The 17,510-nt window shown below is 46.6% G+C and overlaps 2 protein-coding genes and 1 long non-coding RNA gene across 8 annotated transcripts in view; 1 reads left to right on the forward strand and 2 right to left on the reverse strand.

The window, feature by feature from the left end:
- Nucleotides 1–144: 144 nt before the first annotated feature.
- On the reverse strand, nucleotides 145–16,026 carry SRSF11 (serine and arginine rich splicing factor 11). Of its 5 annotated transcripts, none has more exons than XM_086841492.1 (13): nucleotides 15,937–16,026; nucleotides 15,637–15,789; nucleotides 11,328–11,461; nucleotides 7,366–7,475; nucleotides 6,212–6,304; nucleotides 4,638–4,687; nucleotides 4,229–4,356; nucleotides 3,362–3,443; nucleotides 2,985–3,116; nucleotides 2,756–2,845; nucleotides 2,155–2,250; nucleotides 1,413–1,551; nucleotides 145–1,306 (listed from the first exon to the last, which is right to left on the reverse strand). In XM_086841492.1, exons 2-13 carry the CDS (start codon nucleotides 15,762–15,764, stop codon nucleotides 1,112–1,114), a joined length of 1,377 nt encoding a protein of 458 aa, XP_086697618.1. In that variant the 5' UTR covers nucleotides 15,765–15,789; nucleotides 15,937–16,026; the 3' UTR covers nucleotides 145–1,111. The 5 variants fall into 5 exon arrangements, with proteins under 5 accessions (XP_086697618.1, XP_086697617.1, XP_086697620.1 ...); XM_086841491.1 differs by having other exon boundaries at nucleotides 145–1,309; XM_086841494.1 differs by lacking the exons at nucleotides 11,328–11,461; nucleotides 15,637–15,789; nucleotides 15,937–16,026 and adding an exon at nucleotides 7,772–8,484.
- On the reverse strand, nucleotides 8,400–9,221 carry LOC147651778 (uncharacterized). Its single transcript, XR_015273647.1, has 2 exons — nucleotides 9,091–9,221; nucleotides 8,400–8,604 (listed from the first exon to the last, which is right to left on the reverse strand). It is a non-coding gene; the product is annotated as an uncharacterized LOC147651778 (long non-coding RNA).
- Nucleotides 16,027–17,510, forward strand: part of LRRC40 (leucine rich repeat containing 40) — a 14,910-nt gene continuing 13,426 nt past the window's right edge. The window contains exon 1 of one of the 2 annotated variants that reach the window (XR_015273646.1): nucleotides 16,027–16,454. Coding sequence is in view for 1 of the 2 variants with exons in the window: in XM_086841489.1 (XP_086697615.1) it covers nucleotide 16,454 (1 nt within the window). In the remaining variant the exon portion in view is untranslated. The remainder of the gene's footprint in view (nucleotides 16,455–17,510) is intronic. The other variant, XM_086841489.1, reaches the window with a different exon arrangement.

Raw genomic sequence — 17,510 nt, forward strand, 5'->3', positions numbered from 1 at the left:
CATTCTGACCCATTTCCCCTCCCAAGTAAAATAATTCCTTCTTCACTCCAACAGGGAAATGGACAATTCCCCTGTAAGGAATGAGGTAAAGTTTGGTGCATCCAGCAGTGGAAATAAAACCCAGGAGTTTTCTAGGAAGAGGAGTTGAAGTTTCAGGGTTTTATTATCAAAGTTTTGTAAAACATTTTCCGAAACTGTACATCGACATGGCACAGACTGTCGGCTACTTTTGTCTCTTTACCTGCACAAAAGTAAAAGCTCTGGAGCTGCTGGAACTAAGGAACAGCTTTGGGTAAACTACTCTGCAAATACCATGGGATCACCGAGTGCGGGAGGGAGGGAACGGCCGGGACAGGAACACAAATTTATCCGTTTGTACGACTTGAGATCGAGTAAAAAGTACATTATCAATGGACTTGCTTTAAAAACAGACCAGGGTCATTTTAAAATGCACTCCCTGCTGCAGTGGGTGAGCTCCTGAGCCCCCAGGCCTGGGTGAGGCTGCTCCCCCAACCCTCCCTCACTGGGCACGGGCAGGATTCCCCTTCCCGAGCTCACTCAGACCCTTCCAGCTCGCCCTGGATGGAGCTAAACGAACACGGTGGAGAGAGAGCCCTCAGGAAGGTCAGGGCACAGAACCCTGGGCAAAGCCAACCAAAACCCATGGGAACCCAAACCCAACCAAGCCCAGCGCGTGGTTTAAAACCAGAACTAAAGCCAAGAGCACAAAGAGCTGGTGCGATCCAAGGCCGGCTCCAGAGTGTGGGGGAGGCCCTGGCAGCCCCTCGGTGACCGCAGGACAGGGGGGTTGTGCCACACTCGGGGCATTCCCGCAGGACAGGGGGGTTGTGCCACACTCCCCACACTGCGGGACACTCCGGAGGGAGGGAAGCAGGGAGGGAGGAGGGGTGGCCCAGCCCGTGCTGCGGGAGGGACGTGCAGCCTGGCCCGGCCCCAGCTGGGCCCCCGAGCCGGGGATCCCTGTCTCAAGCTTTGGGTGTGAGTTAGTATTGGGATGGACAGACCATGGAGAGCTCGGAGCTGGATACATCTAGGTTGAGGATTAACAAGTACAGCATAAAGGATCACACTGGAGGGGCTGTGGGCGGGCTCAGTCGCTCATGTCCATGTCCTCCTCGTGGTGGTCGTCCCCGTTCACCTTGGATTCCCTGCCCGGATCCCCGCTGCCCTTCTCGGCTCCGGGCTCCTTCCCTTTGGGGGAGGGAGCATCCGCCACCTTCTTCTCCTCCTTCTTCTCCTTCTCGCTGTCGTAGCCCTGTTCCTCCTCATCGTAGTCCCTTGTGACCTGCTTTCCCAGGGAAAGGGACACGTTAGCACCTCCCTGCGGGCCGGGGCGGGCGGGGGGAGGCGGGGCGGGGCTGGGAGCAGCTCCGGGGATTTTTGGAACATACTTTCACATCCTTGTCGCTCTCGGATTTCCGGTCCCGGTCCTTCTCCTTGTCTTTGCTCTTCTTTTTCTTGCTCGTTGACCGTTCCCTCTCGTCTCTGCTCCTCTCCTTGTCTTTATCCTTCTTCTTTTCCTTTTTATGCCTGTGAGGATCAGCAGGAAGGGGATGAGTCCCACCCCCATCACCCCATTCCATGGCTGGAGCTGTGTCCAGAGCGTTACCCACAGCTCACACAGCAAAGCCAAAGGAAAACGGCAGAGAGCGAGTAGGGAGCAGCCTCTCCTTGGAAATACCCCAAATCCCAACTCCTCAGCTCTGGCTCAAGGACAACACCACAAAGCCAAGGCCCAGCAAGGCTGTGGCAAACAGGAGCAGGGAATCTCCTGGGCTGGAGGGCCCCACAGGGATCGTGGCGTCCAAACCCTGGACAGCAGGAACAGCGATGCCCCAGAGTTTTACAGAGGAACACCTCGAGTTCCCCACCCCAGGACAGGGTCACCAACACCCAGACCACCCAAAATCAGCCGGTTCTGGCTGTGCAGAGCCAAAGGGACCGGGAATCGTGGCACAATTGTTCTCCTCCTGCCACCCCTGGCCCTTGGAGCTCCCAGCCAACCCCAGAGCAGCCCCGTACGAGCAGCAAAGATTCCCCCCAAAACAGAATCTCCTGGGAGCCTCCCTGGAGGTGACAACTTGGGAATTTCCCACCCAGACACCGTTCTCTCCAGCCAAGTGCTTCCCTGACCTCCTGGGTGACGGGGACCGGGACATTTTCCGTTTGGGAGACCTGGGCTTTTTCGGGGAGCGTGTCCCGCTCCGGCTCCGCCTGCGCCGCCGTTCTCTGCAGGGAGACACAGCAGCTCGTGTTGTTGAAACCACAAATGCATCCCCAGCTCCCACCCCAGCCCTGCTCACAGGGTACTGAAGAGTTGTTAAAACTGCAAGTTAAATTTGCAAGTTTTTTTTAGAAAAATCAAACACTTTTGCCTGGATTTATTCCCTAAATCAGGAAGAGCTTGGCAGGGACCCTGCAGCATCTGACTGACACAGAGCAAGGAGAAACTGCTCTGAGAACAAAGAATTTACCTCAACCACTGCAGGAAAATGAAAGTATCCTACAGACACAGGTGCTGCTGTGCCTGTACCAGATCACCCACACTGGATTCATGATCCAGTGGGATCCAGGCAGAGTCTGGGTTGGAGGGACCTGAAAGCCCAGCTCCTTCCTTGGGCAGGGACACCCTCCACAGACCAGCTGCTCTATCACAACGTTTTTTTCTATTTAATATTGAAGTGCATCAAAATCCTGCTGGGAACAGAGAGCAAGGAAAACCCCATTCCTGTACCTGCTTGTGCTTCTGGATCTTCTGGTTGTGCTGTAGCTTTTGGGGGGAGTTTTAGAACGTTTCTTTTCTTTCTCTTCTTTCTTTTTATCCCTTTTAGTAGAAGAAAGATTAAGCAGAAGTCACTTTCAAACAGCACTTGCTGATGTGCAGAGCTGGGAGGGACAGGGGTGGCTCCAGCACGGGGGACAACCCCTGCCCTGCTCAGGACTGGATTCCCTGGAGTCAATACCTGGTTTTGGATGTGCTCCGAGACCTCCTGCTCCTCTCTCTGGAATGAGATCTCCTCCTCCTCGGACTTTTGGATCGCCTCCTGCTTCTGGATTTGGAATGGGATCTTCTCCTTGATCTGCTCCTGGAGCGTCTGCCAGGGACACACCAACATGGGGGTCACAGCAGGGACATTTTGGGGTGTTCCCAGCCCAGCTGCTCAGGGCTAAGGAAACCCCCCAAATCCACCACAGCTCTCCCTGTCCTGCACAGGAGCTCTGCATTGAAATGTCAATAAATCTTCAGAGCCCTCAATCAAACCCCAGGGTCTTCCCAAGAATGAGTTTTGCAGGAATTGTCCCAGCTGTGGGAGGTGTTTTTAAGGAATTGCTCAGTCACCTGTGTCTGGATGAGGAAGGTGTCCTCCTCCTCCTCGAGCGTGACCTCGACCTCGAATGTCTTCGTTTTTCATCTTTTTTGTCTGAAAAAAGGAAAAGCAGAATAAAAAAATCCATTTTTTTTTTAATATTCAAAATTATTTTCTTAAGGAAATTACTTGGAGCTTCATGTAATTGATATAAATCAACCTGATTTTGCTGTTTGAAATGAAGGCTCATCTGTATTTTTTTCACAAGAGGACAAAAAGAACCAGCAGAGGACAGGGACATGTTTGTGACATAAAATAACAGTTTTCTGCAAATCTGGAGAAGTCAAAATCCACAAAAAAACTTAATTTAAGTCAGTGAAAAGCTGATGGCTGCAGGGCAATAGAGAATTCCATGAAAATCCCAGAATCTGGTGTTTTGTGAGGGGCTGGAGAACCTCTCAAGAGATTGCTTTGAATTTCCCACAAAAAGCCTCGAGGTAAGCAAGAACAAGAACAGGAGTTCTGTTCCTTCCTAGAAATCATCAGGAGGCTGCAGAACTGATGAATATTCTGTATTTTCAGTGTTCAGGTTTCTGCCTCTCAGATTTGGTGCCTCTGACATTTGTGAGAGAGCTTGTTCTACAATCAAACCTGCTGAAGAAGCTCCAAAAAAGAGACTTATTCTTCAAATCAGTGAATTTTGGGAAAATCAACAGATTAATTCCAGCACATTTCTGCAGGACACATGGAGCATGCACTGCAGGAGGATTAAAATCCTAATAAATGAATTGCCCACAGACCAAGGCAGGAAGGCAGTGCCCTGCAGCCCATCAGGTTTTATCCTGTGCTGTGTCCAAGCCCCATCCTGCCTGGAATGGCTCATTCCAGGCTGGAATTACCTGGCTCTATAGCAGCAGAAATTAAGGACTGTGCTTCTCGGACTCTCTTCATGGCCTCTTCTATTTCTTTACTGGAGGTATCTGATTTCAGACTGGGGGACACAAGACCTGCAGCCACATGGTTCAACCTGGGCAACACAAAATTCCAGGAATTCAGGAGTGAGGAATCCAAGGGATCCAGGTCTGCACTGCCAGACTGAGCCAGCTCACAGGAGCAGGGAGCCCTGGAGTGATTTAGGTTTGGAGGGACACAAAGCCCATCTCATCCCACCCCAGCCCAGGGTGCTCCAGGGCCCTTCCAAGCTGGCATCAGCTCCAGCAGGACAGGACGCTGATATTCCCACAGATATTGCCATGGATACTCCCCAGCACCGCAAGACAAGGGGGTGGGAATGCTGCTGCTGCTTACTTTGGATCCACTGTGCTCATCAGTTTGAGGAGCTGATCTGCTGCCAGAGACTGTGAGGGAAAAACAAAGTTAAAACCAGGCTGGGAAATGTGAGAGCTCAAGAGAAGATTCCTTGGAATGTCCCCTCCCAGCTGGAAAAGCAGAGCACAGCACCCCCAGCCAGGAGGAAAGGCCACACTGGGCTGCAGTGGCTGCACCAAGGGGCTCAGGGGCAGCCAAAGCCAGCCCTGCCCTGGGTCAGGAATAATCCACAAATGGATAAAAACACAAAGGGATAAAACCCCAAATGGTTAAAAATGCAAATGGTTAAAAATGCAAATGGTTAAAAACACAAATGGGTAAAAATGCAAATGGTTATAAACACAAATGGGTAAAAATGCAAATGGATAAAAACCTAAATGGTTAAAAATGCAAATGGTTAAAAACCCAAATGGGTAAAAATGCAAATGGATAAAAAACCAAATGGTTAAAAATGCAAATGGTTAAAACCACAAATGGATAAACCCACAAATGGTTCAAAACACAAATGCTTAAAGCCACAAATGGTTGAAAACACAAATGGATAAACCCACAAATGGTTAAAAACAAAAATGGTTAAAAAATACAAATGGATAAAAACACAAATGGATAAAAATACAAATGGATAAAGACACAAATGGTTAAAAACAAAAATGGTTAAAAATACAAATGGTTAAAAACACAAACACACAAAACCACAAATGGTTAAAAATACAAATGGATAAAAACAAAAATGGATAAAAATAGATGGGTAAAAACACAAATGGATAAAAATACAAACAGGCAAAACTACAAATGGTTAAAAATCCAAATAGATAAAAATCCAAATAGATAAAAATCCACTGCTGGGGTGGAGTAGATCTATATGGGTTATGGGTTAGCTCTGTAATTATGTACAAATGACTTTTAGTGTACAGTTCATTTCTGGCACTGCAAGAGAACAGAGCCCTGTCTAAGCTGTCTGTCCCCACTGAATTCCAACTCACAAACATTTAAATATTCCATGAAAAAATGTATTTTACAGCTCTTTTTCATTTGTTATTCAATTTTCCCCATCATTTGCTTGTTCTTCCACATGGGAACAAAAAAAAAATTTATATGATAGCAGTAGCAATGCATTAAATTATTGTTGCTTTAAAAAATATTATCTTAAATATATATCATCAATATATTTTTATGGATTTTTTATTGATATAAATGTATTCAATATTCTTAGTACTTAAAAGCCTTTTTTATTCAGCTGTGACAACCTGATGAAATTTCCTCACATTTTTGATACCTACAAAATTAAAAAGTCAAACTACTTCTTACTTGAAGAACAAGGCAGGTTCATGGCCTGATAATGACATACATTTGAAATATTTCATTGCTATTCCCAAATTATTCTTTGGCCCCTTCCAACATTTAATTTGATATTCAAACAGATATTTTTTTATTCCAGGCAGGAACCAATCCCTGGAGTTCCCAGGCAGTGGCTGTGCACTGATCCTAACGAAAAGCACTCTCAGAGCAGCCAAGAGGGGGCAATAAAGGATATTTTTGGAATGAGGACGTACCTGGGAGTTCAGGTTTGCTCCAGGAAGCCCAAGAGCAGCAAGGGCAGGGTCGAGAGCAGGAGCTCCTAAAGCAGCTAAAGGGACAGCACCAATCTGTGGCAGAGACAAAAATCACTCAGTGAGGTCAGTGGGCAGGGGAAATCAAGGTGGGTGAAGGAGGAAAGCATTTCAAAAATTGAAGAGGTGACAGTTGAAAATTAAGTTATTTTTCAGTGCTAAAATGGAAATTCATTTTAAGTTTTTGAGGCTATTGCCCCATTTCTAATTCATTTTAGGGTTGAGATGGCCACGGTTGATGTTAAAAGGCAATTTAAAAATACTGCATCCCTGCAAATGTCTCTAAATTTGGGTAGGAAGCTACTGGGAGAGCAGGAGGCTCCTGAAAGCAGCTCAGTTTGGGCCATTTCAAATGAGAGGATTGAGACAGACACCCAAACCCAACACACACTGTGAACAGCCTGGGCTTCAGACACAGCTGGAACTCAGCTGGCTCAACAACCATTTCCAGGATTTTTATGCACAGCTTTCAGTGAATGAAATCTTCTGGGTTGTATTTGGTTCTTCCAGCCCCTTCCCTGGGTTTCAAAGGTTAAATTTAGGCTCTTCCCCCCTGAGGAGCTCCATGGCCAGCAGGAGCTGAGGTGGGTCTGAGAAGTGCAGAATTAATGAGGTTTTATTGTGATTAATTTGCCTCCTGCACTTTGATTCTGTGCCCTGTTAAGAGCTGAGCTGTGACTCCAACCTCTCCCACAATGTGCAGTTCTCACTGTTCATCTTCCACATGAATTCTTGTGGGTTCACACAACCAGGCTCCCATTTTCCCCTCAGCTGGAGGATTAATGAAGGGAATCTCACAGCGTGGCAGCTCCCTGGATGTGAGGAAGTTAAAATCTGTGAGATCTCTACTCCTTATCACATCTGCAAAGTACAGTGGGTGAGAGGGGTGGGAGGCACAAGCAGGGCCCCGAGAAAGCAGGAAATAGGGAAATCAGGATATTCCATCTAACAACTCGTGGCTCTCGTGCCCCAATTCACATCAGAGCTGTCCCCATCCATCAGGGCCCTGGAACTGGAATGAACACACCAGTCCTGAAAGAAAGAGCAGGAATGAAGTGGGAATGCAGCAGGAGACACCCAGGGCTTCCCCAGCCTACCTGAGAGAGAGGGTTGGGAGTGGGCAGCAGGCCACCCCCGGGCAGCAGCCCTGCCACGGCATTAGCTGGTGCCAACAGAGACAAAGCCTTAGTCTCATCAGGAATGACTCCTGCAGGAAAACAGCCTGGCATTAGAGTGCATCCCAGCCCAGAGGCACCAAATACACAAATACACCCAGCAAAGTCTCCCTGATACACCACCTGAGTTTGTTGAAAGTACTTATGTTGGCTAAAATACAAAGCTTGATGGCTATTAATATTTAGCATTAACTTTTTTTGTCAGAATGCAACTTCAATGGGTGACAATTTGACTGTTCCTTTTTCTCTACAAAAGGTTAAGTTTCTAGAGCAAAAAAATAGCACAATACACACTACTTTGTTGTTAACACTGCCAAGGTTTCATCACCTGTACTCGATTTTTAAGTCATGAACCAAACGTAAGCAAGCACAGTCGGTTCTCCAGGGGTGAGAGTGCTCTCAACTTTCAAAAGCTGTTTTATGAACAACGACTCGTGTCGGCTGCTTCACTACAAAGCACACAGAAAAATCAAGATACACAAGACAAAAAAAGTTGGATTTAGGGGTTAATAATATGGTACAGTTCACTATGTTTTCTTTTACACCTACCATACAAATTTTGGCAAACTTAAAAGAGAAGGGATGGGTGTTTTGGGTAGGGCTTTTGCTGACGTGTCACATGGAATGCGGCTCTCCGGGAATGCTGGGGCTGTGTCTGTGGCTGGGATACACACAGGGATGCTGGCACATTCCTTACCTGTGCAGTAAAATGCATTTTGCTCCGATATGTGCCAGCCTAGAGCACCAACAATGCTGCTGCCACCTGCTGTGGCACAGGGGACTCGTGGCCCAAAGTCTTGCAGCCAGCTGAGCCCAGGGGCTGTTGCGCTGCCTGCTCTGCACACAGAGTGCTCAGGGCCCTACTGGCAAACAGGTGTGGAGGGAGTTTTACTCTATCCAACAGCAAAAGCCCTATACAGATGGATTAATTTGTTAATGTGCCCAAGCCCCCAAAATGAGAGTTCAATAAAACAATTTTACTATATAGTTGCAAATACCAGTAGTGTTTCTGTAATACATATTAAGAAACTGCATCTCATCATAAAACATACAATATGTACAGGGCACTTAAGAGAAACTGGATAAGCTGCAGAAGAAAACTGTTGGGTGGTATTTTCAGCAGGGCCTGGTATATAGTTCAGGCTGAACCAGGGAAAAGAACTGTAAAACACAACAACAAAAAAGAAAAACCACTGTTAAATAAAGGTAATGGTTCCTCCCACCTATACTGAGAAGTGCCGATAATCTACACAAATGTACAATACACAGCACTGATATCTGGCTCGTGGCACTGAGCTGGCAGCACTTTAGATACCCAAAGTTATGGAGGGACAGGGGAAAAAGGTCATGGAGGCAAAGGGCAGGAATGCATAAATATATCAACATACCTACAGAGAGATTATGGGGTCATTTGGCATGCAAAATTATGTCTCAAGAGGATATTTATCAATTACAGCTAAACATTTCAAATTAGTGCAACTACAACATTTCTGGCATCTAAATACAAATCCTCAGACTTAACTCGAGACACCTCATAGAAGATCTGCATCCATTAAAAAAAAAATTCATGCATCTGATCCTCTAATCGTTTCTTTAAAAAGTATTTAAATAAACTATAATTTAAAAAAAAGCAATGAGGCCCCTCACCAGTTAATTTTCATGCTTCAAGAGCTTTTTTTACTGCTGCTTTGTTAGAACCATGAAATACTGCATGAATGTGTAGAAATGAAAGAAAAAGAAACAGACAAAAAGAAACAAACGTTAACCAAAGAACCTAAACACCCCCCCCAGCCATCTTTAACCTTAAAGAGTTCCTTCCAAATCTAGGAATTAGCCCAGAGAAAATGACAAATACTAAACCTTACCGTAGCCTTTGTGTATAGTTCTATAACACAAAGCAACAGCCAACACCAAAGTGTCTGTGTGAGCTAAAACTTGGGACAGGGGGGGAATTATTGCACTAAACAGATAATAAACATTTGCTTTAGTGACAGGCAATAATCACACAGGTTCATTAGCACAGCAGAAATCAGAGAGAGGAGGGCCCCATTCAGCACAGGCCTGGCTTTAAGCACATCAGCAGTGGCACTGTGGGCTGGGGAAAATGCTGCTTCTTGTTCAATTAGGACCCTGGCAGGCTGAATTTTGGGGAGAAACTGTACTCCAGCACAGGGACAGAAGTATGGGATTATCAACCCAGGGGCAAGACTTCATGGGCTGAACATCTCTCTTGTGATGTGCCAAGGCCATTAAATTCTGAGCTGTTCAACAACACAAGGTACAGCCCAGGGGTGACTCCTTAACAGGCCCAGTAAAATATTCTCCTTTAACAATTTGATTTTCTGAAGCACAGCTGCTGGGCAGGTTTCTCTATGTGCCAGGTTTATCCCCAGTGGACAAAGTCAGACTGACAAAGAGAAAAGTGGGTTTATCCTTGTAGGAAGAATTAAACACTGGCATTATTCCCACGGGCCTTGGAGAATATTCCAGCAGAATCTCATTGGCCTGGTGCTGTGTTTAACACCCACACAGGGACAAGAAGCCTTTCAGCTCTGCTGTTCTCCAGCAGTGGCAGCAGGAGCAGTAACTCCAGTGCAGAAGGGGTTCTGGACCCCCAGGAAGCAGCAGGGCTCAGTCAGAGGCCAACACTGCTGCACATTCCTACACTCCAGGAATTAGGTTGGACATCTTTTAACTTTAACTTTCGTATCTTTTAAGCTTAAGGAATACAAAGATAAGATAAGACAGCTCCCCAGGCCTCAAGAGACAGCTCCAGCATGACAGATTACAGGTGTGACCCAGGGCCATGTACCAAACTTAGCACTGTAGTATGACTTAATCTGCAAGATTTTATTCAATTCAACCTTTCCCAGAAGTAAATCAAGAAATGCACAAGTACAATGGAAATCAGTTACTTCTAAAGCAAGTCTAGAAGAGTTTAATAAGACTTCTGTAAGAAGAGGTGTCTTCTCAGCACTTTGCTTTTAAGGTAAGTTCCAAAAACCCTGCTCATTGCCTTTCAAATTACTGTAACACCCTAAAATGTAAAAATAAAAAGAAGAAGAGAAAATGTAGTTAACAAGTGGTTACACCAGGAAAACACTTGGGGACTTGAGTGCTTGCTGGCCTTTAGTTAATGGCTAGAATCCCCTGTAGCTGCAGAGGACCCACTGTTTTTCAGTCATCTGGAAGGGCTTTGCATTTGCCTTCTCCACTACAAAAATCACACACACAAATAACAGAGAGAAGAGTTTATTATTTAGTGAAATTCTATCAAATATATCAAGGATGAACAAGAAAACTTGGAATTAAAAACTAGGACCAGTGCCCATGTGGCACCTCTTGGAAGTTGTCACTTTTGAATTAAACCGTAATTACTCAAACCCTTGGTATACTGGACTCCACAAGGAGAGTGAGGGCCTTTTTTGGGGATGTTCCCAAATAAATGCAACGGCAGCTTATCCCAAAGGAATGTTAATTCCTCTCCCATGCACTCTCAGGGAGGGAGAAATCATCCTCATGAAGAGAGTGAAAGTGGCAAACAATCAATAAGGTAAAATTTCCTTAAAATATCGACCTGTTTGCATTACAGTCTGTTTGGGAAAATGTCTCATTGAGACTGACACAGAGCAAAATTTGCATAGAATTCTGCCTAAAACGCTCTTATTCTACACTTTAAAGCCACACAAAACTTTCCACTTTGATTTGGTGTCTCTATGGAAACAATCTGATCAAATCCAGGGGCCAAAGGCAATATACCAAGGGTTTCAGAATGGCAATCTCTGACATGTTTGACATAGGACTACTGTTCAATTTTGTGCACTAGACAGGAACCAACCACCACCCCAAGGGTGGCCCCATAGAACATCAAACAAGTTACAAACCTTCAGCATAGGGAACGACTATGAGGGCTCTGTCAACGAACACAGTGTTTGTCAGGTGCTGGGCCACCACGGCCGAGTCGGGGTCCTGGAACTTTACAAAGCACACACGCGACGACACCGGCAAGGGGGAGTCACTGCAAGAGAGAGCCAGCACTCAGGGACAGCAGGGAAACACAGAATCAACCCCAAAAGCACACCCCAATTGTTACATTCCCTCTCTTGGAGCTGCATGTCAGCTCTGTTATCACTCCAGCTGCACGTCAGTTCTGCTGTGTGCAATGAATCCACCTAAGTGCAAATTCTGCCCTGGCTGGGAGGAAAAGTTGGCTGAAAAAAGAGAAAAAGTTACCAATTGTGTCTCAGTTAAACCCTGTGGTTTCACACTCCCTGCTTTAGGCCCCAGATGAAGGTAGATTGTGAAATGAAGAGGGTGATGATTAAAGGATTGTTGTAACTTGGGACAAGGGCATGTAGGGGCAGCGTGTGCACTCATGGCTTTGACCTGCCAGAGGGCAGGGAGAGATGGGATATTGGGAAGGAATTCCAGGCTGGGAGGGTGCTCAGCCTCTGGAACAGAATTCCCAGAGAAGCTGTGGCTGCTCCTGGATCCCTGGCAGTGCCCAAGGCCAGGCTGGAGCACCCTGGGATAGTGGAAGCTCCCAGCCCATGGCAGGGGGTGGCACTGGACGAGCTCTAAGGTCGCTCCCAACCCAAACCAGTCTGGGATTCTGATTTATTCATCAACCCAATTCCATTCCAGCTTCTAGACTAAATTTCACTGTGCTCCCACAGCCTGAGGAGTGCCCAGTGCCGAGCTCCTGCCTTGTCCTTCAGCAGGGAAACGAGGAAATTTCAGGAGCTCAGGCAGGAATGAAAAGCTGAGCACAGCACCCCCCTCCAAGGTAGGTCTGTTCCCAGCTCAGAACAAACGTCTGTCAACCTACAAACCCAAAACTGACAAGTTCTGAGTCACTTCAAAGAAAAACCAACCCAGAAATATTCACATCCTGCAACAGGAAATAATTGTAGAACTACAGCTGTGACTTCCCTAAAACCAAACCTAACTGAAAATCCAGGTGCAGTCAAGCCAGGCAAGGTCCAGAATGGGTTCCAAGAGCCCCCCTGTGCTGAAAGCAGAGAAGAATTTGCTGGAATTTGATGTACAAAGTAAAAGGAAGAAAAATTGTTCTGCAGACAGAACTGTGGGACAGACGAGTTAAAAGCTGCCTCCAAAAGGCCCAGGCAGGGAGTGGAAGCAGCAGCAAGTCCTAAACCTACACCAGGCCAGAGGTCCAGATGAGCCTGGGGAGCTCTGAAAACATCACTGATCCTGACAAAAATCTGCTTTTCCTACCTGGATTCCCAGCCACAACTCAAAACATCCGACTTCAAAGGCATCCCAGCTCCAGAGCAGTTTGATCTGGGCTGCTGAGGCTGATCAAGCCTTTCAGCACTGGGGGTTGTCAGAATTCAGGGAACAACTCCGACACCACCAGACAGATCCAGGGTCTATTTTTGGCACTGCAAATGCCAAAAGCTCCCTCACCTTCAGCCCCACTGAGCCAAACACACACAACTGCCCTCAGTGTCTGTCAGACCACACTTTAATAACCTTACATTTCACCTGATGTGGAAAACTAAATTGGAGCCAGCACATTGCAGCTTCTGAAGCATTAAAATTAGAAACAGATACTTGCTCCCACAGCTTGCAGACTGAATAAATTGGGAAGCAACTGCAGTGATAAATGAGAGAAAAATAATTTAAAATCTGTTGGCTCTTTTGTACCCAGGAATCCACAGCAGCTTGGCAAAATGGTGCCTTTTTTAGCCCATAAGTAATAATTAATAAGAAATAAGAAGAAATAAAAAAGAATAACATAAACCCAAGGAAGCATTAGTAGAAGGTGTTTAACAAAATCACAATAAAACTGTAAAGAAAAGTAAAATGAAGGGTGATGGCAGAGCTGAAGGAGTTCCTAATCTAAATTGAATAAAATTACACAATTCATTAAAGAAATGCAGCCCAGTATTTTCAGGCATTTTTAAAATGCCAGTGATAACAAAGGAATGTGAACCAGAGCAGATCCTATTGACTCTTCAGCAGATCCTGTTTACAGCCAGGAGTGCCATTGGGAATGCTTTGGGATAGCTGAGCTTTTTCCCAAAATAATGAACCTAAAATAACAACTGAAAATGTGTTAGGCAATGCTTCTGCAGCCTGACATTTAATTTACATCTGTGTATTGCACTTTTAAAAATGGTATTTCCACTCACTCTCAAATCCAAGCTGGGTGAAATTCATCAAGAACTGGATGTTCTCAACAGCTCCCAAAAAAAGCCACCATCCATCATTATTCTAATTCACCCAAGACTAAAACATTCAGGAATTGTCTCTCAGCCACTGGAATGCTGGGACACACAAGGATTTCCTGAGGCTGGGCTACAGGAAACTCAGCAATCCATTCCCTCCACTTTCCAGTTTGGATGGTATTTTATGGAATACAATAAAGATGAGAACCAGGCAGTGGAGTCTGGGAAAAACAGAAGGAGGAGGAGGAAAATTGGAAGAAGTCCCAAAACTGGTCGTGCATTAAAGACCCAGCTGAGGTGTACAACGAATGGGAAACAGGGGATTAAATAAACTGGGGAAAGGAGGTGGATGAGGGGAGAGAAGGAAAACCAGGAATCTGGAGAAGCTCAGGAAGTTCCACATGATCTGGGAGTGCAGGAGAATAAGGGTCAGAGTGACACGGATCAAACCAGGAGGCGGAGCAATGGAAATGGGATTGGCTCCTCAAACATTACAGGCAAGGGAAAATCCCAGCAGGATCCAGGATAGAAAGGAACCCAGATGATGGGGAGAATTCACAGATTATAATTTATATCCCATACCCCTCCAAAAATGGATGGACACCTTAGGCAGGGAAAAAAGTCAACTGGAATTTGAAGAAGGAACAGAAAAAGAACGTGGCACTGTTAAGAAATGTCCCTCTGTTTGGGGTGAAGTGGAACTGGGGGCCCTGAAGTGACCCCAAGCAGATTCCCATCAGTCCAGGAAAAATCTGCAGGGCCTGAGTGCCAGGGCCCTCCTCACACAAGGGAAAGGACACCAAGGCACCGAAGGAATCTCCCAACAGATTAGTTAATGTGTATCTAAAGCTACAAAGTTTCAAAGACACAAATCCCCTCAACAGCCCTGAAAAATGAGACAAAGTGTCCAAATACAGAGCAGCCCAGGAAAGGACTGCACCTGTCACAGGTGAGCTCCTGCCACGTCAGTTATCCCAGCTGGGAACAAGGAAACTCCCTCTGGAGCTGTCTTTGGTTTGTGCTGGAAGGGATGGAAGGCTCAAGGAAGAAAAACAAATGTTTGGTGATAGTTTTTTCCCCCTAAAATAAAAATATCCAAGTAATTTTGGGTATTACAAATAATTGTTTGTGGTCTTGTTTGATTAATCTTCATTGTGGCAGAAAGAAAACCTTTAACTTCTATAACAAATATGCAAAACACCAACATATAATAACACCAGGCTCTGTAAATCCATCAAACTGAAACCATCAGTACTGCTAACACCCAAGTTTTATATTGCATCAGAAAGGATTCTGAAAGCACTATTTATTTTCATTAGAATTTAACTGCAAGACCTAAAAACTATCTTATTTCCTTTCCTTCTGTTTGTGGCTATTTGTAAATAACCAGGGTACCCAAAACTTTATTTTCAGTTATATACACACTTGAAATGTGCATTATTTGTTTTAATTTGCACAGAATTCCTGGCAAGATGTGCAAATGAGAAACGTGTATTTGTCTGTTAGCAGTCACCTTTCTGCTCAGCAGATTTGTTCGCAGGGAACACAAATATTAAAAGCGTGCTCTTTGTAAATTAGGGCTAAGCTGTTCCTCTAGCACAAAATTGTTTGTAACAAATGCGTTTATCTACATCCAGAAGTTTTGGACCTGCGGAGGTGACGCAGAAAACAGAGGCTCAGCGGGCACAACCCTGGACAAACAGCTCCTGGAGACAAACGCGAATTTCCCCGGAGCCGCACGTGTCACCCGCATTAATCCCGCAATCCCGTGACGGAGCGGAGCCGTGCGGGGAGCAGCAGGAGCAGCAGCTGCTCTCGGGGTGCGCAGCGCGGGCCGCCCCCGCAGCCCCCGGGCGCAGCGCGGGCCGCGGCCGGGCGCGATCCCGGAGCGGGGGCGGCCCGGGCCGGGAGCCGCGGGGGGGGCGGGCGGAGGCGGCGCTGGGCCGCGGGGGGAGGGCCGGAGGGGGAGGCGGCGAGGCCGCGCCAGGCCCGCACTCACTCGGGGGGGAAGAGGCGCAGCTCCTCGATCTTGCCCAGGAAGCCGAAGAGGGTCCGCATCTGCTCCGAGCTGGCGCTGGGCGAGACGTTGGTGACCTGGATCACGTCGGTGCCGCTGCTGGAGGCCATCGCGCCGCCGCCCGCTCCGCCGGTGCTGCAGCAGAGACAGCGGGGAGCTGGTGAGGGGCGGGCGGGACGCTGCGGTTCGCTGCCCCCGGCCCGGTTCGCTCCCCCCCTCCCCCGGTTCTCCGCCCCCGTTCCGGCCCCGCCGCCCCCGCCGGCCCCGCGCGCGCCGCCTCACCAGCCTGCCCGGGCCGCAGTATCCCACAGTGCACCGCGCCGCGCCTGCGCGCACCGCCCCCGCGCATGCGCCGCGCCGCCGGACGCGCGCGGAGACGGGGACGGCCGCTCGCGGGGGCGGCGCGTGCGCGGACGGGGCGCGTTAACCTCCCCCCCCCCCCCCCCCCCCCACCTCCCCTCACAGCTCCGCTCCGGGCCCGCGCGCGGGAAACCTGAAGGGGCTCTGAGGGGCCGTTATTTCCTCCTCCCTCATCACTTCACAGCCCAAACTCTCACAAAATACACAAAATTTAATATAAATGTAATATTAAAAGTGTCTCTAGAACCTCCGTCCAAATGGTGCCTTAGGATTTCCGCTTTTATATATTTGTGATGCTGCAGTTCTTTCGTGTATAATTCTAAACTCCGTGTTGAGTGTGAGCTGCTGTCTTCACATTTTGGTCAGACCCAACAATTCCTCTCCAGGCTGGGGAATCAAGGACACGTCATTGCCTCAGGCCCTGAGAGATGGAAACAAAAGTGAGTTCGGTAAATTACTTCATTATCTGAAGCTGTAATTGGGAAATTAACCCCCAGTATGCAAATTGACCGAACTTATAAAAGTGAAAACTCATAACCCATCGTCGTTTTTGGGTGTAATCCCTGGGGGCCTTCATCTCCCGAAATGTACCTGAAGGCCTTTCAATAAATAGAACTGTTCTCTTAACTCTGGCCTCTCTTTTCATGTAGCCCCAGAAAAGGCATCACAAGCAAGACAACGTTGGGGTGGGAATTTCTCATTAATGTTATAGAGGAAAAAAACCCATATATTTGTGGTTAACGTAGTACAAATCATCCTATTTCCTGATGAGTTTGTTGTTTTATGTTAATGTGTTTCCCCATAAATGCTCCTGAATGTAAATAAAACAAACCTTATTTATTAATCAAGCTGAAATTCTACAACATCTGATTCATAAAGTAGGAGACGCTCCTACTAGTCCTGCCTTACCAGATGTCACATTTCCATGTATGAAATATCACAGATATTTGATAGTTCAGTACCTTGTACTGAGTTGCCAAAAGCTTATTTAAAGTCCTACTTTGAATTTGTCAGCAGTGTTCCACATGGAACTTCATTAATTTCCAACAACACTGAAACAGAATGAGACTGACGTTGTGTTTTTACCTGAGGCACAGAGCACTCACCCTCTGAAGTCCTTAAAACCCGTTTTTAAACACTATTTTTTTTTTTTTTTAATAAAAAATGTTGAAATACCCAGTATTTTCTGTGTGTTTCTGCCTCCACTGAGAGAGGGGAGAAAAAAGGAGGGGGAATTAAAGAACACTGGTAAAAAATGAATGAGGCCAATATCCTTAGTGAAGAGCAAGTGCCTGAAGTGAGTTTCCGGGATCACATACTTGACTGATGTATTTAAACCTTCACTAATTACTTTTTATTTCAGTGGAACTACTCGTAGAAGCATTTTTCAAAGAGGGGAGTGTTTGATACAAATGTGTTGATTCAGAGTGAAGTGAGTTACAATTCAACATGGGACCACACTCCTTCCTCATTGTTAGAGATACATTTTATATTGT

This window comes from Cyanistes caeruleus, chromosome 9 (genome assembly GCF_971803275.1).
Source record: "Cyanistes caeruleus chromosome 9, bCyaCae1.hap1.1, whole genome shotgun sequence".
NCBI classification, from domain to species: Eukaryota; Metazoa; Chordata; class Aves; order Passeriformes; family Paridae; genus Cyanistes; species Cyanistes caeruleus.

Coding starts and splice junctions, on each gene's coding strand:
- SRSF11 (XM_086841491.1), bottom strand. CDS start 15,764: ATGGCCTCCAGCAGCGGCACCGACGTGATCCAGGTCACCAACGTCTCG. Junction 3,117..3,361: donor CCTTCCTCATCCAGACACAG/GTGACTGAGCAA, acceptor TGTCCCTGGCAG/ACGCTCCAGGAGCAGATCAA. Junction 1,310..1,412: donor AGAGCGACAAGGATGTGAAA/GTATGTTCCAAA, acceptor TCCCTGGGAAAG/CAGGTCACAAGGGACTACGA.